We start from the raw sequence: 23,610 nt of genomic DNA on the forward strand, positions 1-23,610 counted from the left end.
TGCACTGTCTCGTAGCACCTTTATCCTGTTGGACCAGAACTTAGCTCTATTGCACTTACTCTCGTTGTTCTCTCCTATCTAGAAACTTGCTTGTGTTGTATGCAAATCTCATGTGTAAGTCGCTTTGGATAAAAGCGTCTGCCAAATGTGAAATTGTAATTGTAATTGTAATTAGTATTTGGATAATGCCTTGACCTTACTGATTTCTATTTTGATGAGCTAACTGTTACCTACACGTTTTCCTGTGATAAGGTGACAAAGCTCCTCCTCCCCCCCTTCAGTGATCTTATAAATTGCTCCTTCAGCATCTCCTCTCCTCACACTCCAAACCTACTAATCTCTCAGCAGTAAGGCAACTTTCCAAGATACAACGCCAGTACATACTGAGTTCCTCAGTATGTACTGAGGTTTTATCATAGCTGGAGCTCTGTATATTATGGCTCTGGATTCTCCTCTCCAAAGTTCACATCTAATCATCAGTCTCAAACAGATTATCGTTTGATCATCAACTCTGTGGAGGAGGGAGACTCAGCAGTCTATTACTGTAAAACACGGGACACTTCTGTTAACGAGTACGTATCACATTGATTTACACCATGACAAAAACCTCCTCACTAAATACTTCTGCTTTTTGGGTCTCTGACACATCTTGACTGAGACTGAAACCATCAACACCAATTCCCTCTGTACAGTTAGAGATCACTTGCTACAAACCTCTAAATCTTATTAATGGATTCTCACATGAATCCAACAGATAACAAATAAAAACGACCTTAATAGCGACAGGCTTTGCCAAGACACTTTTACAATGAAAAATGAAATAAAATCACCAGTAAATCTCACTGTTACAACTTCAAGTAATAATCCATGACATTTTCTGATTAATAATTGTTTGTTATGCTTCTCTCTGTCTCTTGCTGATTGACATAAATGCTTCAACCCATACTCAGTTCATTTGCTCTCCTAAACGCCTGGAGTTGGTTTTTCCCGTGAAACATCCTCTGTGCACAGGAAGTGATGCATTTTACATTTCTAGCAGCAGCAACAGTGTTTTGTTTGGAATAAACAAGAGGACTGTTTTTTAGCACGAGCAACGATAGACACCATAGCTTAACAGACAAAGAAAAGACTTGTGTCGACTCTCTGCCCTGCTATCATAGAACAGCACTGTTTATTAGACATTAAACTGAAGGGACCTCCTGTATTCTCAAGAAGACAACAGTGTATAAAAGAAGAGGTTTTGGAATGGAATGATCAGAGGTTATGATGTGAAATCACATACATTATGTAGTTAATTTATTAATGAAAACTCTGTTCAGTGTTGAAACTCCTCCCCCTCCCCTTTCCTCTCCTCTGTCCATATAAGCTTCTTCTTCAGTCTCTCCTCTCCTCACACTCCAGTGCTGCTCATCTCTCAGCTGGACAGTAAGGAGGTTTACGCCACACACTGACAACATGCTGGGGATCCTCTGCACTCTCATCACTGCTCTAACATGTAAGGAGGCTGACTTACTGCAGCTTTGACCTCATGTTGGATTCATCAGCCTGTGTGTTTCTCTTGACTCCATGTCATCTTGTTGTTTCCCAGGTGTGAGTGGTGTGACGGTGGTGACACAGAAGCCTCCTGTTGTGACGCTGAGGAGAGGAGAGACAGCCACCATGGACTGTAACCTGGGGACTGTTACTGATGATTCAGCTCGCTGGTATAAACAGGTTCCAGGAGGAGTTCCTCAGCATGTATTGAGGTTTTACCATGGCTGGAGCTCTGTACGTTATGGCTCTGGATTCTCCTCTCCCAAATTCACATCTAATCATCAGTCAAAATCTGATTATCGTTTGATCATCAACACTGTGGAGGAGGGAGACTCAGCAGTCTATTACTGTAGAACATGGGACGACTCTGTTAAAGAGGTCGTATCACAGTGATTTACACCATGACAAAAACCTCCTCACTAAATACACTCACTTCTGCCTTCTGATCCTTTCACAGAAGTTAACTGAATCTGAAGCCGTTCATTAACCAAAGTCCTCTGCAATATGAACACACTGAACAACTGATTATGTGTTTGTTGGTGTAAACAGGTTCAGGTGGAGTCCCTCAGTGCTTTCAGTTGGTAGCATTATTGTTATTCTTCAGTTTTGGTTCAGATTTTACCTCTCTTAATAAACACGTAGTTTTCAGTCAAAATCAAACTGTCCATTTTTCATCAATATATTGGAGAACAGATACTCAACTGACTTGTATTGTAAGACATGGGATTCTGGGAAAGGAGGATCACAGTGTTACACAACATTAGAGAAACTGTTAGGATCGAAAAGTAAAAGATATGCATGCAACCGTATGCACAACAAAACATATTGACAAGTAGCATTATTATTTGTATAGACTTACAGTAATACTTATTGCATAGCACAGCATATTACATCTCATTCTGCCCATCCACTCTTTTACTTTCTAATTCATCTTCTACTGTTTGAAAAGACATCACTTTACAATGTTGGAAATATCAGTGACTTTGAAGAGAATCATCAGTGACTTTCAAGCTGAAGCCTCCCTGTTGATTTTCACATGAATATACATTAAATCAGATCAATCAGTTTAATGTTGTTCAATGACAACATGCTGGACACTCTGCTCTGTCACCAGTATTTTAACGTCAGAGAAGCATCAATACAATTGAAATATTTTGTTTAAAATTGGCTGTTTTTTATGTATTTATTCAGCAACACTCTGCTTCACATGTTTCTCAGTCTCACATTCACAGCTGGGAGCTTCCCAGTACAACCAGTCTTCTTCTGTTGGCCAGTGAGCTGCTCCACTGGGGCTGCAGTGCTTTGCTCGATGGCTCCTCAACAGTAGTTGCTGAGGAAGGGAAGAGTGTTAATCTTCACTTTCCTCGACCACGTTTTCCAAACCTGTCTGGAGATTTGATTCTGAACCAAAATAACTGTGGATTTCTGTTTTTTATAACTGCAGATATCAGCTGTCTATATATTTTACCCGTGATGATATTACCAGTGACTGCACCTGCATCTCGGTAATAGGGTCCAAGATTTTACCATACTCATAACTTCCTTTATAACTTTAGTTCTGATTTCTCCTCTGACTGCTTCACATCTAATGCCCAGTCTGACAAAGATTATAGTCTTATCATTGATAATGTGGAGGAAGAAGTTATCTGTTACAGTTACACATGGGACAAAGTTGCAGATGAGAACACATAATGGTGATCTAGATCCTGACAAAATTCCTCCTCAGAAAAATCATCTCACTTCTGTTTTATCAGCCTCTGAATAAAGTTGGCCTCCTGAATGTGACGTTCCCTCAGTCATTGTACATTATTACCTATCTTTTCTATAGAACGATAAAGTCTCTTGGCTAAGACCCTCCCCTTTCCTCTCCTCTGTCCATATAAGCTTCTTCTTCAGTCTCTCCTCTCCTCACACTCCAGTGCTGCTCATCTCTCAGCTGGACAGTAAGGAGGTTTACACCACACACTGACAACATGCTGGGGATCCTCTGCACTCTCATCACTGCCCTAACATGTAAGGAGGCTGACTTACTGCAGCTTTGACCTCATGTTGGATTCATCAGCCTGTGTGTTTCTTTTGACTCCATGTCATCTTGTTGTTTCCCAGGTGTGAGTGGTGTGACGGTGGTGACACAGAAGCCTCCTGTTGTGACGCTGAGGAGAGGAGAGACAGCCACCATGGACTGTAACCTGGGGACTGTTACTAATGTCGCAGCTCGCTGGTATAAACAGGTTCCAGGAGGAGTTCCTCAGTATGTATTGAGGTTTTACCATGGCTGGAGCTCTGTACAATATGGCCCTGGATTCTCCTCTCCCAAATTCACATCTAATCATCAGTCTCAATCAGATTATCGTTTGATCATCAACACTGTGGAGGAGGGAGACTCAGCAGTCTATTACTGTGAAACATGGGACAGCTCTGTTAGTGAGATCGTATCACAGTGATTTACACCATGACAAAAACCTCCTCACTAAATACTTCTGCTTTTTGGGTCTCTCACACATCTTGACTGAGACTGAAGTCGTGAAAACCAATTCCCTCTGTAACATCCCCCCATGTACAATAATAGATCAATTGCTACAAACCTCTAAATCTCCTTGATGGATTATCAAATGAATCCAACAGGCAACAAGTGAAAACTATCTTAATGCTAGTTATATGCTTGCCAACTGTGTGTCTTGGCAAATGTTTAATAATGAAAAATAAATAAGTAAATAAAATCACCAGTAATACAGTAGCTAGCTCACTGCTCTCACTTAAAGTAATAATCTGACTTTTTTATAAAAGATAAAAAATTGCTTTGCCGCTCTCTTTCACTGATCAATACAACACAAAATAGCACCTGGTGTCAGGTTGGTCTTTCTTTCTTGGAAAAATCCTCTGGTCATTTCTCTATGTCATTTCACACTTCCAGCACCGTACAACAGTTAAAAAACAAAAAATAATAAAATAAACAGAGGAAAAAATCAGTAGTTTGCTTGAACAGTGATAGGAACCGTGACTGAAGAGACTGAGAGAAGAACGATGCATAAAGAAATTCAATCTTCATCAACAGAAACTTTAAGGAAAAAGACTTCACTGTACTGGTGACATTGTTTGATTACAAAGTGATCTGTGGGAAGTGCAGTGCAGAAACACCACAGCAATGAACACTTATCCCCAAAGATTTCTCCAAAACACAAGAATCTCATGGATTAACACTTGAACACTAAAATAACCAACAAGCCAATCAGCTGGCCTTCAAAGGTTTTTACCACAGTCAAATCAGATGTGCAGTTCAACAATGAGCTAATGAAAATGACACAGTCACTCACCTGACAACAGGCCATCTAGATTCAGAGATTCATCATGGGCTTCTCATCAATTAAAAATAATGATTTGGGATCAGTAGGTAGCATAGGGAGCATTACTCTCTGCCCTGCTATCATAGAACTTTAGTGTTTATTAGACATTATATACAACCTGAAGGAACCATTATAATATGAGCCTGAATAGCTATGAAGAGATATTCTCATGAAGACAACAGGGTATAAAATGAGAGGTTTTGGGATGGAATGACTAGATGTTATGATGTGAAATCAAATACTTTATGTAGTGAACTTCTGAATGGAAACTGTGTTCAGTGTTGAAACTCCTCCTCTCCTCAGTCTCCTTATAAGCTTCTTCTTCAGTCTCTCCTCTCCTCACACTCCAGTGCTGCTCATCTCTCAGCTGGACAGTAAGGAGGTTTACACCACACACTGACAACATGCTGGGGATCCTCTGCACTCTCATCACTGCTCTAACATGTAAGTTATTATTTCTTATTCCTTTTCCAGGCCATATTTTCAGCCATAACCCTTCCACTCATGTGTTTTCTGTGTATGTTGACAGATGTTGAAGGAGTGAAAGTGCTGACCCAGACGCCTGCTGTCCAGACAGTTTCTACAGGACAAGAGGTCATTATGAGCTGCAACATTGAGAGAGATGATGGATATTATGTCAATTGGTATAAACAGGTTCCTGGTGGGGTTCCTCAGTATGTTCTGAGATTTTACCATACTCACACATCACCCAGCTTTGGAACAGGATTCTCCTCCGACCGATTCAACTCTAAATCCTTATCAAGTACAGATTACCAGTTCATCATCAAGCGGGCAGAGGCAGGAGACTCTGCTGAGTATTTCTGTGGGACATGGGATTCCTCTGCTACTGCAGCTGTCCACAGTGATTCACACCATGACAAAAACCTCAATGAGTCTCACTACAGCTTTTATGAATGCTGAGCAAAATCAAACAAAGCCAAAACAGCAAACCTGGAACAAAACAAGAAAGGATGCTGAACAAAAGCCTCTAGAGAGACAAGAGCATGTGAAATATTTCCATCCACATAACATTTGGAACAAACTTTGCTGGATTGTCTGAATGACGCTCTTATCAAGGACAGCATCATCATCATCACCATCATCACTCTGATTTCAATGATCATATCTGGACTTTAAACATTCCCATGAAAACAAAAGGATGCAGCAGAGATTTCAGAGTCAATGTTGAAGTCCAGCGGTGCTTTGGAATATAGGCTCACTGATGAAGGGAATGAGATGTTGACAGTGAAAGTTAGATTGGTCTGAAAAGGAAGTTTCAGTTCCACTCCCCTCATTAGTGAGAGTCTGGAGGTTTTTGTACGGCCATGTGTACAAACTGAATCACTGTGGTATTCGGACAAGGCACCAAGCTGATTGTGACAGGTGAGTCCTGTTTAACTGCTCATAATTCATGCTAATTCTCCTATTTTGTTAGTGCATTAATCGAAAATAATCAAGTCATGTGTAAATAATTTCAAATATTTAAATCTTATGTTCAGTGGATGATAATTGAAGCTTTTACAGCAGCTTTGATACCAAGCAGGTATAGTAAAAATGTGCCACGGGTCACAATATCTGAAATGTTTTTTTCTACAGTTTTCTACAGTTTTTTATTGTAGTGGAATTTAAACATGTTCAAGATTGTGTTAATTCATCTACTTTACACAAGTTTTATTTCAAGTGCTTTCCTCACTGCAATTCCAATTTAGCAACATTAAATATTTTGTCAACAGTAATTAGCCTAAGGTATTAAGCAATAATTAGTTGTGCTTTAATCTGGTAAAATAAAAAGTTACTCTTAAATTCTGAATGAATTATATCCTCTTTCAAGAAGACAAAGTAATCACTATGTATGTTGACTGTGTATGAAAATATGTTTTCTTCAGTTGTGAAATAGCCACCGTTTGATAAAAGTGGCACCTACTGTACTTTTACACAATGACTGATAACATTACAATAAATTATATTTAATTATGCTGATTTTAAAAGGACAGTAAGTAACTTAATATATTGGTTTGCAAGTTGATAATACTTTCACAGAATTTATCCTCTGTATTTCAGAACTGAAGTGAACTGAGTGATGAATTGGAGATTATTTAGTTCCAAAATAGATTTCTTGTTTGGACACTTGGTTGCAAACTGGTTTAGTTCTTCAAAGTCATTATTTCAAATTGTGAACACAAATAATCCATTAATAAAATAGATTATCATGCTATTTCCATAGTGAATGCCTGACTTTGTGGATTGTCTTGGTGAATGTCTCCATCTCCTGCAGGCTCCACCCTCCCTCCTCCTGTCTTGACAGTCTTCCCTCCGTCCAGTGATGAGCTCCAGTCCAACAAAGCCGCTCTGGTCTGTCTGGCCAGTCTACCCAGCCCGTCTTTGGGTTTTGCAGATGTTACCTGGATGGCTGATGGGAGTTCAGTGAGCAGTGGGGTCTCTACCAGCACCGCTGTTCAGCAACCAGGCCAGACTTTCCAAATCAGCAGCTATCTGTCCATCCAGACGTCAGACTGGAACAAGGATAAGGTCTACACATGTAAAGTGTCTGTGGGCTCCAAGGCTTCAGAGAAAACCATCAAGAAGTCAGACTGCCCCACTGAAGAATAGTAGGCTGCCAGAATTACCGTTTCAAATCTGCTTCTTTCTTGCTTGTGCTGTTTGGGCATTACAAGGTTTAGGCGTTAGAAATCTTGATGTTCAGAAAGAAATGTGTAAAATAATTTTGTAAGACTTGTGTCTCTGTCCCTGTAATAAATATTGTTACAGTTAGGTGGGAGAATTGTTTTAGCTTTGCAATTGCTGTATTTTGTTTAGTTTGATTCAATAAAAAGCATTGTGGTTTAAAAAAAAGTTTGTATTTCATTGGTACTCATGAGAAATGAGATCCAAACCAAAAAATTGGATTAAGACTGGACTATAATCTCTTTTTAATAAATTAATTAACGTTTAGCCTGTTGTTACAATTACCAATCAAATATGCAACACGTGATTTATTTTTAAATGTGGACACTTGTGTACGTTCCCAAACAATTTGTTTCACAATATAATAAGGAAATAAAATATATTTCCATTCATCAATATCTATGTTATTTGATATATCACTGTCACTGTACACTACAACATGACAATATAGATAAATTCACTGTGGAAATCTACACATGCACAGATGGTACAAACTGGTTGGAAAAGCCTGGTAATGGTTGAAAAAGAAAAAAATCATCCAACATGAGTAGCAACTGCAGATGACTTTGCATCCCCAGTCAGTGAAGCATCACCTCTCTACTCCTCCCTCCCTGCCTTCCCAGGATGCACCTGCTGGCCTCCTCTCCTTATTTATAGCTCCATGCAAATGAAGAGGTTGAGTCTCGGCTCTCACTAATATATGAGTGGCAGCAACTGACTGGAGACACATCTGTAGATTTTTTTATTGTTAATATTTAGATTGTCTTATTTGAAGCATATATAGCATTAATACAATATCAGTAACATGAATCCATTGCACTGTACATGTGCGCAAAACCAAAGCTTGTTTCCAACACTAGACAGCTTGGCAAGGCGAGACAAGGCAAGGCAAGTTTATTTATATCGCACATTTCATACACAGCAGCAATTCAATGTACTTTACATAAATAAAATAAAAATAAAGACATAGATAAAAATACAGTGCAAGAAGATTAGAAAAGTTAAAAGTGCATTAAAATCACATTTAAAAGAAAATATAAAAGATAAAAATAAATAAATATTCCAGTGCAGATGAGTGTTGCCTTTCTTAAAAAGCCCTGGCAAACAGAAAAGTTTGAAGTCCTGATTTAAAAGATTCTAAAGTGGAGGCAGACCTCAGACTTTCTGGAAGTTTGTTCCAACCACGAGGAGCTTAAAAACTAAACGCTGCTTCTCCATGCTTTGTTCTGACCCTGGGAACAGTGAGCTGATGAGTATCAGATGTGTCATGATGACACATCACCTGCCTCTAGAGGTGCTGCAGTCCAGCTGCCAGTGTGGAGGCTGAGTCAAAAGGTGGCAGAGAGTCAACAGGCTTCGTCTGCACCGGCTCCAACAACAGCTGCGCTGCTCAAACTGACTGATAGCACCAGCAAAGGGAGTTTCACCAGAATTGACCAACTGTCTTTTTCTTTTTTTACTTGTCATAACCACAGTCCTGACTTACTTGTGTCAGAAAAAGAGAAAATGATGATGACATCAATTTATTCTTTACACAGAAAATGAGAGACCCACACAACTGAGAATGTCTGATATCATGCAGAGTTGGGAAGTAATGGAATACTAAATACAAATAAAAGGAAATGTATTCCATGTTGTTACCTAAAAAATATGTATTCTGATTACAAATACTTGGGAAAGGTTAGAGGATTACTTCTGGAAGTACTTTTAAAGTGAAAGCAAGAAACTTTGCAGGCCATTTAAACAGTGGCAGGTGCTCTGTGTCTTTATAAAATGTGGCACAGAAGAGAATTAGTGTTTGGATGCAAAACTTAAAAGCATTTCCTGAACTGTCATTTTGATTTTTTTTCTTATCTGCAGTACCTTTATACCTCAAATATGGCAAAGTAATCTGAAAGCAAATGAACATAATTAGAATTTGGGTAATGCCTTCAATTACCTTATTGATTTCTATTTTGATGAGGTCACTTGTGTTTCCTACAAGTTTTCCTGTGATAAGGTGACAAAGCTCCTCCTCCCCCCCTTCAGTGATCTTATAAATTGCTCCTCCAGCATCTCCTCTCCTCACACTCCAAACCTACTAATCTCTCAGCAGTAAGGCAACTTTCCAAGATACAACGCCATTCTCAGCACACACTGACAACATGCTGGGGATCCTCTGCACTCTCATCACTGCTCTAACATGTAAGGAGGCTGACTTACTGCAGCTTTGACCTCATGTTGGATTCATCAGCCTGTGTGTTTCTCTTGACTCCATGTCATCTTGTTGTTTCCCAGGTGTGAGTGGTGTGACGGTGGTGACACAGAAGCCTCCTGTTGTGAGGCTGAGGAGAGGAGAGACAGCCACCATGGACTGTAACCTGGGGACTGTTACTAATAGTGCAGCTCGCTGGTATAAACAGGTTCCAGGAGGAGTTCCTCAGTATGTACTGAGGTTTTACCATGGCTGGAGCTCTGTAGAATATGGCTCTGGTTTCTCCTCTCCCAAATTCACATCTAATCATCAGTCTCAATCAGATTATCGTTTGATCATCAACACTGTGGAGGAGGGAGACTCAGCAGTCTATTACTGTAAAACATGGGACACTTCTGTTAATGAATACGTATCACAGTGATTTACACCATGACAAAAACCTCCTCACTAAATGCACTCACTTCTGCTTTCTGATCCTTTTACAGAAGTTAACTGAATCTGGGGCTGTTTATTAACCAAAGCCAAACGCTACATGAGCAACTGGTTATGTAGTTAAATGTGTTCATTAGGTCTCTATTGCCATCACTGCAATCATTGATTTAGCTGAGTTATTACCAGAAACTTTGCTCACATACATTTCCATGTGTCTCTTTCAGTTCATGTTGGATTCATCATCCTGTCTGCTTCTCTTGACAACATGTGATCATGATGCTGCTCAGGAGTGAATGGTGTGACTGTGGTGACTCAAGATGTCTCCTCTCTTGACAGTAGGAGAGCTGAAAGGGCTCCATGTACTGTAACCTAGGGACTGTGAATAGTGAAGGAGTCTGTTGGTGTGAACAGGTTCAGGTGGAGTCCCTCATTGTGCTTTGAGTTGGTAGCATTAGTGTTAATTCACAGCTTTGGCTCAGATTTCACCTCTCATATTAAACATGTAGTTTTTAGTCAAACTGTCAGTTGATCATCAGTAGTTCCGAGGACACAGACTCAGTTAAGTATATTGTAAGACATGGGATTCTGAGAAAGGAGGATCACAGTGTTATTAGAGAAATAGTTAGGATCAGTAATTTAAAGATATGTGTCAATCCCATTAAAAAAAATAAATAAATAAAAACATATGTTCATCTTCATGCGTCTTCATTATTTAGATTTACAGCAATACATATTGCATGTCACGGCATATTACATCTCAATCTGCCCATCCTCTCATTTACATTGTAATTGAAGTCCTACTGTTTGAAAAATAAATGACAATAATTTACAATACAGAGGAAATGTATTGTGTAATGTAAAAATAAGTAAATGCACAAAACAAGTTTCACAAATTATCACGGCTTCTAAATAAACATGGATCATCACAAATGTATTTTCCTTACATATATTTTTTGAAGGAAATGTGTGCATCACAGAATTTGAACGGATAGAACGGCTTTTCCACTATTTTATGGTATTTTGGCTAGTACACCAAAAAATGGTGTCTACGGTTAGTTTCTATGGTGACAAGGGAAGTTTGGCCAATAAGGCCGTATAGTGTGTCACACCGTGTGGGTGGGTAAGCTTTGCAATGTTACAAGACTAATATTAAATGAATAAAATGTGACGACTTACCAACAGTAATATAGCGTGATTAAACCCAAACGGTCCAAAAATCCATGAGTAGCCTCCCGCTGACAGCAAAGCCACGGAGACAGTCCAACGGCAGTTTTGCTTGGTCCTTGCTGCGACTTGCCGTAAGTCGGTTTATACGGAAGCTAAGCCAATGGTACCAAGGAGGTTTTATATTATGGAACGGTACACATAAAAATGGCTGCCACGCTGACCATCCAGGAGCATTGATTTGAATGGGAGGGACTGTTCTATGCATTCAAATTCTGTGGTGTGCATGAAGCACTTCAAATGCAAATTTAATGACATTAAATAAAAAATAAACTTACAACTTGGAAAAATACATGTGGAAATATTTCACATTTATTCACAAAGTACATTTGTGATCATTCATGTTTATGTACGTGTCGTGATATACATTTGTGAAACTTGTTTGTGATTTTTTATATTTTTGAGAGAAATCGATTTGGATCAATTTCTCTACATTGACCTACTTTTGATTTTGTGCTTCTGTATGGGAACCACTGCATCTCTTAGCCACAGACGCCCTCTAGAGGCCATCTCACGAAGCAACATCTTGCTAAGCGTTACCTGACTGACTGACTGACCTGAATTTGTCTCCTGATGTCCTCGGCTGTGCTGTCGGAAAAAGCAAAAATGACACATCGATTTATTCTGTCCACAGTAAATGAGAGACCCACAAAACTGAGAATGTCTCATTGGGATGGTCAGGAAGTAATGGAATACATGTCACGGCATAATGTATACTAAATTTAAGCAAAAGGAAATGTATTCTGGTATGTTACTTAAAAAAAAATATCTATTCTAATTGCAAGTACTTGTGTTAATTTACAAGACAGTAAATAGGTGTTCTATGTCTTTATAAAATGTGGCACAGAAGAAAATTGTCTGTATGCAAACATGAACAACTATTTATTTTGATTATTTGTGGTACCTTTATACCTCAAATATATAAAAAAAAAAAAAAAAAAAAATCAAAACACATTTCAGTAATCCCTTGGACTATGTGATTTATTTCAATTTTGATGTGATAATTTATGTTTAAATAGAGTAAGGAGAGATTGTTTCTAGTTATACATGTTAAATCATCAAGTTTTCCTGTGATAAGGTGACAAAGCTCCTCCTCCCCCCTTCAGTGATCTTATAAATTGCTCCTCCAGCATCTCCTCTCCTCACTCTCCAAACCTACTAATCTCTCAGCAGTAAGGCAACTTTCCAAGATACAACGCCATTCTCAGCACACACTGACAACATGCTGGGGATCCTCTGCACTCTCATCACTGCTCTAACATGTAAGGAGGCTGACTTACTGCAGCTTTGACCTCATGTTGGATTCATCAGCCTGTGTGTTTCTCTTGACTCCATGTCATCTTGTTGTTTCCCAGGTGTGAGTGGTGTGACGGTGGTGACACAGAAGCCTCCTGTTGTCAGGCTGAGGAGAGGAGAGACAGCCACCATGGACTGTAACCTGGGGAATGTTACTGGTGACGCAGCTCAGTGGTACAAACAGGTTCCAGGAGGAGTTACTCAGCATGTATTGAGGTTCCGCCATAGCTGGAGCTCTGTAGTTTATGGTTCTGGATTCTCCTCTCCCAAATTCACATCTAATCATCAGTCTGAGACAGATTATCGTTTGATCATCAACACTGTGGAGGAGGGAGACTCAGCAGTCTATTACTGTAAAACATGGGACACTTCTGTTAATGAGTACGTATCACAGTGATTTACACCATGACAAAAACCTCCTCACTAAATGCACTCACTTCTGCTTTCTGATCCTCTTACAGAAGTTAACTGAATCTGAAGCTGTTCATTAACCAAAGCCTGTAATAAGAACACACTACCTGAACAACTGGTTATGTGTATGTTGTGTTTGAAATTGAACTTCTGAAGGAGTTTGTGGGTGTAAACATGCAGGTTCAGGTTGAGTCCCTCAGTGTGCTTTGAGTTGGTCGCATTATTGTTGTTTTTCAGTTTTTCTCTGATTTTACCTCTCATAATAAACATAATAAACATTTTGTTTTCAGTTCAAGTCAAACTGTCAACTGATCGTCAATATTCTGGAGAACAGAGACTCGACTAGTTTTGTAAGACATGGCATTCTGGGAAATGTAAAATACATTAATTTGTAATAAGGGAGATATATATTGCTGACATGAATGTGACATGACTGACAAATGAAGGTAACAACAATGGAGAGTTTTAAAATCTTGATTCCAAAACACAATGAATGCATTTTGGAAGAAAAAAAAAATATTACACAAAGTTCATTATTCAATGTATCTAAAATATAGAGGAAGCACTAAAACTTGGACTTAGGTCACCAACTGTCCATAGTAGTGTAATTATTTTACATTGTTTGCTATCAATCGGTTTATTGGAGTAGTTTCACACTTTTGAAATGGTAGATCTCTCATTATCAAATGAGACTCTTTGTATATCAGCAATCAAAAATCTTTTGAAGGAGAATCATCAGTGACTTTGGAGCTGAAGCCTCCCTGTTGATTTACACATTAATATACAGTAACTCAGATCAAATTGTCATTGACTACACTTACCGTCTTCCTCCTCCTCTTTCTCCTCCACTATTCAGATGATGTTCATGTTCTGCAGTGACAAAATGCTGAACAATCTGCTGTGTCGTCACTGTTTTAACATCAGAGATCAATTACATTCAAATATTTAGTTTAAAACTTTTCTCTTGTTGGTTATGTGTTTGTGGTGTTTGTTGGTGTAAACCGGTTCAGGTGGAGTCCCTCAGTCTGCTTTGAGTTGGTCGTGTGGCATGCTGAAGGCCAGCAGAAGCAACTGTATGTACCAGCAGCCTCACTTCTATATTTATGATTATTTTTCAGAATAAACATCATCTTTTAAAATATCCCACTATGAATCCAGTTTTATTTTTTCAGTTTTCTTAGATTTTACCTATATAAAAGTGGTTGTTTTCAGTTCAAGTCAAAAAGTAAATGAATCAATGTTCTAGAGACTGGAGACTCAATTGACTAGTATTGTAAGACATTGAATTCTGGCAAACGAGGATTGCAGTGAAACGCACCATTACAGAAAGAGTTTGGATCAACAATTAAAAGATAGCAACACTAGGAACAATAACATATTGACAACCAGCATTATCAATTTTATAGATTTACAGTAAAACATATTTGATAGCACAGCATATACATGTCAATCTGCCTATCTTCTCAAATACTTTTTAACCCTCCTGTTGTGTTCGTTTCATGTTTATTAATTTTGTGTTCCCGGTCTAAAATTACCGCCCCATTATCGCTGATTATAAATCCATAATAATACATATATTATCACCTAATGTTGTGTTAGATCTTTTTATCAAGTTAAGTTCTTGTGAAAATTACAAGTTTTGAGCTTCTATTTGCTATTTAGGCTCTTACAACTCGTTTTTGAGTAAAAAGAAAAAGCATAATGTATGGATTATTTTGACTATAACAAATACTCAGATGAAACATATTGTGCTATTTATCACAGACTACTTTGTGTCAAAGTTTAACAAGGACATTTGTTTTGAAACCATTTAAAAAATAAAGAAAGGACATAGGCCCAAAACTACACATGAAAACTTTACTGCATCTTCACTGTCAGTTTCCTGGCCTCTCTCCTCCTCACCAGTGTCATGATCAAAGATAAGATCAAGAGCCTCACATACAGTATATTGTTTGGTCATTGTGCTGCCACAGAATGAATTGTGAGCAAGGCCTCAAAAAAGCTTTATATACCAGAGCTGCGAGAAAAGTTCTATTGAAACAATGTTGTGATTGTTTGTGAGAATGCCAACAGGTGTGGTTCCCGTGAGGGACAGATTCTATTGGGGAAAGGTTCCCGTGGGGGTTGCCATGGAAGCCAAGAAGGGGAGTGAGGTGTGTGTGTGTGTGTGTGTGTGTGTGTGTGTGTGTGTGTGTGTGTGTGTGTGTGTGTGTGTGTGCGTGTCTGTGCTCAAACACACATGCATGTGGGGGTCTGGGAGAGGAAGTGTGTCCATCTGATGAATGGGCATGTGCCTGAACTCAATTTTATACACTAATTGTAGTCTCACCCATTCATTTCTAATGACCGGTCATTTTTGACTGGGAACACCACAGGTGTACAAAAGTTAAATAAAACACCCAAAATTTTATGAAAATTATCAAAATTTATTTTGTGTGTTCAGATGCCCTGTGTGGACAAAATCATGGAACCTTATGACAATCAGATTAAATGAACTACATTTTTCAGAGAGAAAACTTGTAAATCGTTCAAATTCGACCGGAACACAACAGGAGGGTTAACTGAAATCCTACTGTTTGAAATATAATTGACCTTAATTTTAAAGTTGGGGGAAATAGCTGAAATGAATGTGACTGATGAAAGTAAAATGAATGAAGAGTTTTTAGAGTTCTAGTCCAAAAACACAATGATTGCATTTTGGAAGAAAAAAAACAATTTCTCAAAGTTGTAAAAATGTGGATCAACCACTATGTAAAACTGTTACCATGTTGTTAACCTAGGACTTAAATAAAATAAATATCAATTAGTACCCCTCACAATAAGGCGGTCTATTGAAGCTACCAAATGCACTTGCTCACTCTCTCTCACATTGCCCATGCTGCTGCTACGCTGCTCAGACTGACGATCACTGCTGCTATGGTTGCTACGGTTACTGCTGCTGCTCAACATGCCAACATTTCATCACCCCCACCTCCACTCCAGCATCCACCTGTAGGCTTTGATTTCTAGGTTTCCCCCAGGGGGGAAGTTCCCTATCTTCACTCCCTGCTCTCTCATTTGGCTCGATTAGGTGTATTCTTCTTCCTTCCTCCTCTTCCTCTTTTTCCTCCACTTTTCAGATGATGTTCATGTTGTTCAGTGACAACATGCTGGACAATCTGCCCTGTCATCACTGTTTTAACCTCAGAGAAACATCAATCCAATTAAAATATTTAGTTTAAAACTGGCTTTCTCTTAATCAATGTTATTTTTTTTTACTTGTATTTATCCAGCAACACTCTGCTTCATTCTCACCCTCTCACTCACAGCTGGGAGCTTCCCAGTACAACCAATCTTCTTCTGTTGGCCATTGAGCAGCTCCACTGGGGCTTCAGTGCTTTGCTCGATGGCTCCTCAACAGTAGTTGCTGAGGAAGGGAAGAGTGTGAATCTGAGTGTGAAAGTGAATCTTCACTTTCCTCGACCACATTTTCCAATCCCGTCTGGAGATTTGATCCAGTGACTTTTCAATCACAGTCCTGTTTCTCTAATCTCTAGGCAACCTGATGTGGTTTTCTGAGTTTTGTTTCTATAGATGTCAGCTGTCAATATTTTACCGGTGATATTACCAGTGGTGACACCTGTATCATGGTAATAGGATCCAAGAGGAATCACTCAGTATGAATTAAGATTTTACCATAGTCATAAGTTCCTTAATAACTTCTGATTTCTCCTCTGACTGCTTCACATCTAATGCCCCGTCAACGATTATAGTTTTATCATTAATAATGTGGAGGAAGAAGACTCAGCTGTCTGTTCCACATGGGACAAAGTTGCAGATGAGAAAACATAATGGTGATCTATATCATGACAAAATCCTCGTCAGAAAGAGCCACTCACTTCTGTTTTCTCAGCCTCTGAATAAACATGTTTAGACCTCCTAAATGTGACTTTCCCTCAGTCATTGTGGATAATTACCTACAGTGACTTTTTATATAGAATGATAAAGTTTCTTGGCTAAGACCCTCCCCTTTCCTCTCCTCTGTCAATATAAGCTTCTTCTTCAGTCTCTCCTCTCCTCACACTCCAGTGCTACTCATCTCTCAGCTGGACAGTAAGGAGGTTTACACCGCACACTGACAACATGCTGGGGATCCTCTGCACTCTCATCACTGCTCTAACATGTAAGTTATTATTTCTTATTCCTTTTCCAGGCCATATTTTCAGCCATAACCCTTCCACTCATGTGTTTTTCTGTGTATGTTGACAGATGTTGAAGGAGTGATAGTGCTGACCCAGACGCCTGCTGTCCAGACAGTTTCTACAGGACAAGAGGTCATTATGAGCTGCAACATTGAGAGAGATCATAGCAATTATGTCCATTGGTATAAACAGGTTCCTGGTGGGGTTCCTCAGTATGTTCTGAAATTTTACCATAGTCACACATCACCCAGCTTTGGAACAGGATTCTCCTCCAGTCGATTCAACTCTAAATCCTTATCAAGTATAGATTACCAGTTCATCATCAAGCGGGCAGAGGCAGGAGACTCTGCTGAGTATTTCTATCAGACATGGGATGACTCTGCTGATGGAGCTGTATCACAGTGATTCACACCATGACAAAAGCCTCAATGAGTCTCACTACAGCTTTTATGAATGCTGACCCAAATCAAACAAAGCCAAAACAGCAAACCTGGAACAAAACAAGAAAGGATGCTGAACAAAAGCCTCTAGAGAGACAAGAGCACGTGAAATATTTCCATCCACACTGTAAAAACGAATTTGGGCTTTTAGTTACCTCAATTCTTTTTCCTTAGTCAGTTCAACTAAAAATGACTAAAACATTGGGCCTACTTGAAATTTAAAGTTTTAATGTGGTCAACTCATCAGTCAAATCAGAACTGTCCAGGTAACTTAAATTGCTGAGTTGACTCAATTAAGTGTGAGTAGTAGCCCCTGCAAAACTGCCTTGGACAACCCACACACGCCCACACGGACATACCCTCGTGCTCCACATGCATCATCCAGAAAAAAGGACCATTGCAGTTTGAGAGGACAGCAAGACAGCAAGTCAAGACAGAGCAAATAATTTCAGGTAAATATTTTTGTAAGTTACAACGTGCAATGCCATCCTACGTAATGTTAAAATTGTTGCCAAATCCTCATATTATTTATAGCTAGCTAGCTAACTACAGAATTCTTTCCTCATTGATTTGTGTTCAGAACATTTTCCTCCTTGCCCCTGACTGATTAAGTTACTGATTTGTTACCGACCGGTAACCAGCTGGGGAACGTTAACCAGTCCGGGGCAATGAGGAAAACGTTGATGACCGACTTACCGACCGGTAACAAGTTGCCGAGCAGCAGCCAGTCCGGGGCAACGAGGAAAACATTCGCTGCGAGCCTTCAAATCCATAAAATAATACCCTGGTTAGCTCCCTGTATATATTAACTATCAAAATTCAGCCAGGGCGTTTGTGTATGTAAATCAGATATTCATTAATTTAATAAGTCTACAATCTAAACCGCAGTGAATTGCATGGTTGCAGACAGTAGTGCTAACGTTAGCTAGCTTGTACCTTTGTATGGCGAAGCTAAGCTAAGCGATTTTATTAATATTCTAGAAACAACTGACTGCACTACAGTGAAGAATATGAATTCTTCCCCCAGTGTCGCAATATTTTATGGGACATCAGAGTTGCTAAAGGAACCATGGCATGCTTCCCTCAAAACTGGCTAAAATTAGGTCCCTTGAAAGGATGCTTTCTATGGATCCTATACATTTGAGACAACCTAAAACTTGAAAAGTTTCACTTCCTACCAAGAAATGCTACCAAAAATATGTTTTCTTCCATTTGGGACAGAGCCACTGTTTATCTAGCAAGCTTATCAACAGATAGCTTAACATGGATATAATATAAAACAATGTGTTTACTGCTGCATTACAAAGCTTCACTCTTTGTCAGTGCATTGATGTTTAAATTAATCTATGCTGATATTAAGATAAAATGCTCTCACTTATTGTCTATCCCTGCATGATATTAGTCAGTGATGGTTTATTTGTTAAAAGGCTGAATTTAGTTTATTAACAGTAATTCTGTATTTGCTGTGGATGACATTGTGGATTTGACTGAAATTACACAAGATATGGAGATATCAATCTGACATTGACTTGTTTTCTTTACAGGGCTGGAGGTCATATTGAGTGGTCTGGAGCAGCCTGTCCTGTCCCCTGTTGGATGAAGTTTCTTGTTCTCTTTGCAGATTGCTGCAGAGTTCATGCGCCTGGTTTCTGTTGATCTCCACCAGTCTTTCTTAGATGGACTTGACAAGTATTTTCCAAAACTGCTGGAGTTGTACAGAGTGTGAGCCAGTAGCAGGACCAAGCTTCACAGTCTGCTTCAGTCCCTTGATGTTCAAGTAAGGATAGTCTGATCTTAATCAAATTCTTTCTCACCACTGAAGAAAGATTGAAGTTGTGACATCACTTGTAATAGTGGGGCAATAGTGATAATCTTGTGATTATCAGAAACTAACAAATGTCTACTGGCTCAGTTGCATGTGCGTTCTCAATCGGTGCTCAAATCACATTCTGGTTGCGGATGCTTAGGTCCACCAGCTGTGTTTACAGCGCGGCTAGAGCAGTGACAGACAGACTTTAGTTTGTTTGAGGTGTTTTTCTCCTGTGTATTTTGCTATTTACCTTATTGTTACTTATCCTGTCAAAAATAACCTATACAAGCATGCCTACATTCCATCTTCAGATCTTGATTGCTACAGTTGGGACACAGTGTGTCTTCCTTTACTGTTCTTCTGTGTTATAGACTTCCAACCAGAAGAGCAGAGCTGCAGTGTTGCTTGGACTGCCTCACTACCTGAGAAAGGATCCCTCCAACTTCATCAAAGTCTGTGAGGTGCGTTACAGCCATTGTTTATATAGTTACAGCGCTAGCTTTTATAGCCTAATCAGGCAGCTTTACAGCAAACATGCTTTTACATGACATCTACATGACATTTACCTATAACTTGATGGTACATGTGATCAACTGTCTAGAAATTGAAAATGTTTTATTTACCTACAAATTCAGTCAGTCATTCATTCATTCCCACTCCATGTTAAGATGAGGGATGTTTTAGACCATGGAGCAGCACCAGTCGACTTATGTTTTTTTACAGTCTTGTGGTGGATTTTTTTTTTTGCACTGTCACCCAATGGATGTAATGGCCATTACACAATACAATGAGGGACAGTGATAAAAAAGACATATAGACTCTGTGTCTTACAACTATTTATTTATTTTCTCATGAAAAAGGGACATGTGTTTTCTCTGCTCATTAAAGGGTTTTAACTCGAGTCTCTGTGTTAATATAAAAATGTATCATATTGCTCTCCTTCGGGGGAGTCATGGATGAAGTTCGGAGTAGTCATTTGGTGTTAATTTGAGGATATATCATAATGCTGTCCTGGTTGTGCCAGAGTCTATACATGATGAAGTTTGGAATATGGTACACACACAATAATTTAATACATAATGATCTTTAGGCCACTGATTTGGAGGAGGAAGCTGTGAAGGGAGTGGATGTTGGCCTACTCTTCATCACTAAAGAGCCTGGAGGTGAACAAGACCTGCTCGCCAAGGACGTCGTTGACGTTGCTGTGATCCTGGAGGAGAGGATTCTCAATTTGAAAAAATATTGTAAGATTTGGCATTTTTCAGCATGTTGTTAAGAATCTTATAATACCTGAACTCTGATTTTGAAAAAAAAAAAACATTTGTGTATGAACTTGAGTTGTTGAGGTCAAAATAAATAGTATATATTTTTCTTTAAAGTGATTTCTTGTTTATGAATGCATTCCACTCAGTCCTGTTAGAAAATAAGTGATTTAGTTGACTTGGCAAATAATGCTATTCAAGGTATTGATCAAACTTAAGATTGCCAGTGAGGCCAACTTTTACTGAAAAAGTAACCTGGCTGCCTTAAAATATTATGTTGATTCAACTAAGGTGCTTAGTTGAAATAACTTATGTTTCCTTGTTTGTGCAACAGAAGATAGAAATACATGTTTGTTGGTTTGACTCATAATGTAATGTCACCTCAACTAGGCATTTAGTTCCTACAACTTGAATTTCCTTGTTAGTAGTACTAAAAATGTTATTGATTGAACTTTAAATATCAAGTTGATCTAACTGTTTATCAGTTTCAGATTAGTCACTTTAACTTATTATTGTGAGTGGTAGGAACTTACATGGAAGTGGAAAGAACTAGACATCCTTAGCTCTCTTAACTCAAGATTTTAAGGCAGCCAGGTTACTTATTTTTTTAAGTTGAGCCAACGTGTTCGTTTTTACAGTGCACATAACATTTGGAGCAAACTTTGCTGGATTGTCTGAATGACGCTCTTATCAAGGACAACATCATCATCATCACCGTCATCACTCTGATTTCAATGATCATATCTGGACTTTAAACATTCCCATGAAAACAAAAGGATGCAGCACAGATTTCAGAATCAATGTTGAAGTCCAGCGGTGCTTTGGAATATAGGCTCACTGATGAAGGGAATGAGATGTTGACAGTGAAAGTTAGATTGGTCTGAACAGGAAGTTTCAGTTCCACTCCCCTCATTAGTGAGAGTCTGGAGGTTTTTGTACAGCCATGTGTACAAACTGAATCACTGTGGTATTCGGACAAGGCACCAAGCTGATTGTGACAGGTGAGTCCTGTTTAACTGCTCATAATTTATGCTAATTCTCCTGTTATTTATTTATTATATTAGTAGAAAATAATCAAGTCATGTGTAAATCATTTCTAATATTTAAATCTTATGTTCAGTGGATGATAATTGAAGCTTTTACATCAGCTTTGATACCAAGCAGGTATTGTAAAAATTTGTCAGGGGTCACAATATCTGAAATGTTTTCTATACAGTTCACTACAGTTCTTTTATTGTAGTGGAATTTAAACATGTTCAAGATTGTGTTAATTCATCTACTTTACACAAGTTTCATTTCAACTGCTTTCATCACTGCAATTCCAATTTAGCAACATTAAATATTTTGTCAACAGTAATTAGCCTATGGTATTAAACAATAATTAGTTGTGCTTTAATCTGGTAAAATTAAAAGTTACTCTTAAATTCTGATTGAATTATATCCTCTTTCAAGAAGACAAAGTAATCACTATGTATGTTGACTGTGTATGAAAATATGTTTTCTTCAGTGGTGAAATAGCCACCATTTGATAAAAGTGACACCTACTGTACTTTTACACAATGACTGATAACATTACAAGAAATTATAATTAATTATGCTGTTTTTAAAAGGACAGTAAGTAACTTAATATTTTGGTTTGCAAGTTGATAATACTTTTACAGAATTTATCCTCTGTATTGCAGAACTGAAGTCAACTGAGTGATGAATTGGAAATGATTTAGTTCCAAAATAGATAGATAGCATTTTGGAAAATGAACTCTGCTGATGCTTTAGGTGATGATTTCTTGTTTGGACACTTGGTTGCAAACTGGTTTAGTTCTTCAAAGTGATTATTTTTAATTGTGAACACAAATAATCAATTAATACAACAGATTATCATGATATTTTCCGTAGTGAATGCCTGACTTTGTGGATTGTTTTGATGAATGTCTCCATCTCCTGCAGGCTCCACCCTCCCTCCTCCTGTCTTGACAGTCTTCCCTCCGTCCAGTGATGAGCTCCAGTCCAACAAAGCAGCTCTGGTCTGTCTGGCCAGTCTGCCCAGTCCGTCTTTGGGTTTTGCAGATGTTACCTGGATGGCTGATGGGAGTCCAGTGAGCAGTGGGGTCTCTACCAGCACCGCTGTTCAGCAACCAGGCCAGACTTTCCAAATCAGCAGCTATCTGTCCATCCAGACGTCAGACTGGAACAAGGATAAGGTCTACACATGTAAAGTGTCTGTGGGCTCCAAGGCTTCAGAGAAAACCATCAAGAAGTCAGACTGCCCCACTGAAGAACAGTAGGCTGCCAGAGTTACCGTTTCAAATCTGCTTCTTTCTTGCTTGTGCTGTTTGGGCATTACAAGGTTTAGACATTAGAAATCTTGATGTTCAGAAAGAAATGTGTAAAATTATTTTGTAAGACTTGTGTCTCTGTCCCTGTAATAAATATTGTTACAGTTAGGAGGACGACAAGATGTTTTGGCTTAGCTGTATTTTGTTTAGTTTGATTCAATAAAAAGCAGTGTGATTTAAAAAAAAAAAAAAAAAGTTTGTATTTCATTGTTACTCAAGAGAAATTAGATCTAAACCAAAAATTTGGATTAAGACTGTACTACAATCTCTTTTTAATCAATTAATTAACGTTTAGCCTGTTGTTACAATTATCAATAAAATGCAACACGTAATATATTTTCAAATGTGGACACTTGTGTACATTCCCAAACAGTTTGTTTCACAATATAATAAGGAAATAAAATATATTTCCATTCATCAATACCCATGTTATTTGATATATCACTGTCACTGTATACTACAACA

The 23,610-nt window shown here is 38.6% G+C and overlaps 2 protein-coding genes and 1 pseudogene across 2 annotated transcripts; all 3 read left to right on the top strand.

The window, feature by feature from the left end:
• The first annotated feature begins 1,455 nt into the window (after window positions 1-1,455).
• LOC139652577 (immunoglobulin lambda-1 light chain-like) lies at window positions 1,456-7,651 on the top strand. Its single transcript, XM_071529687.1, has 4 exons — window positions 1,456-1,495; window positions 1,589-1,911; window positions 6,224-6,260; window positions 7,153-7,651. Exons 1-4 carry the CDS (start codon window positions 1,456-1,458, stop codon window positions 7,485-7,487), a joined length of 735 nt encoding a protein of 244 aa, XP_071385788.1. The 3' UTR covers window positions 7,488-7,651.
• A 1,192-nt stretch (window positions 7,652-8,843) lies between these two features.
• On the top strand, window positions 8,844-8,969 carry LOC139652600 (small nucleolar RNA SNORA17; annotated as a pseudogene).
• Window positions 8,970-12,634: 3,665 nt separating this feature from the next.
• On the top strand, window positions 12,635-23,277 carry LOC139652585 (immunoglobulin lambda-1 light chain-like). Its single transcript, XM_071529694.1, has 4 exons — window positions 12,635-12,674; window positions 12,768-13,089; window positions 21,776-21,813; window positions 22,757-23,277. The coding sequence occupies exons 1-4, from the start codon at window positions 12,635-12,637 to the stop codon at window positions 23,092-23,094; spliced, it is 738 nt and encodes a 245-aa protein (XP_071385795.1). The 3' UTR covers window positions 23,095-23,277.
• Window positions 23,278-23,610: the final 333 nt, after the last annotated feature.

This window comes from Centroberyx affinis, unplaced genomic scaffold (assembly GCF_046629955.1).
Source record: "Centroberyx affinis isolate AG114_WGS23_722 - 3 ecotype Tasmania unplaced genomic scaffold, CSIRO-AGI_Caff_v1 ptg001832l_1, whole genome shotgun sequence".
Taxonomy (NCBI): Eukaryota; Metazoa; Chordata; class Actinopteri; order Beryciformes; family Berycidae; genus Centroberyx; species Centroberyx affinis.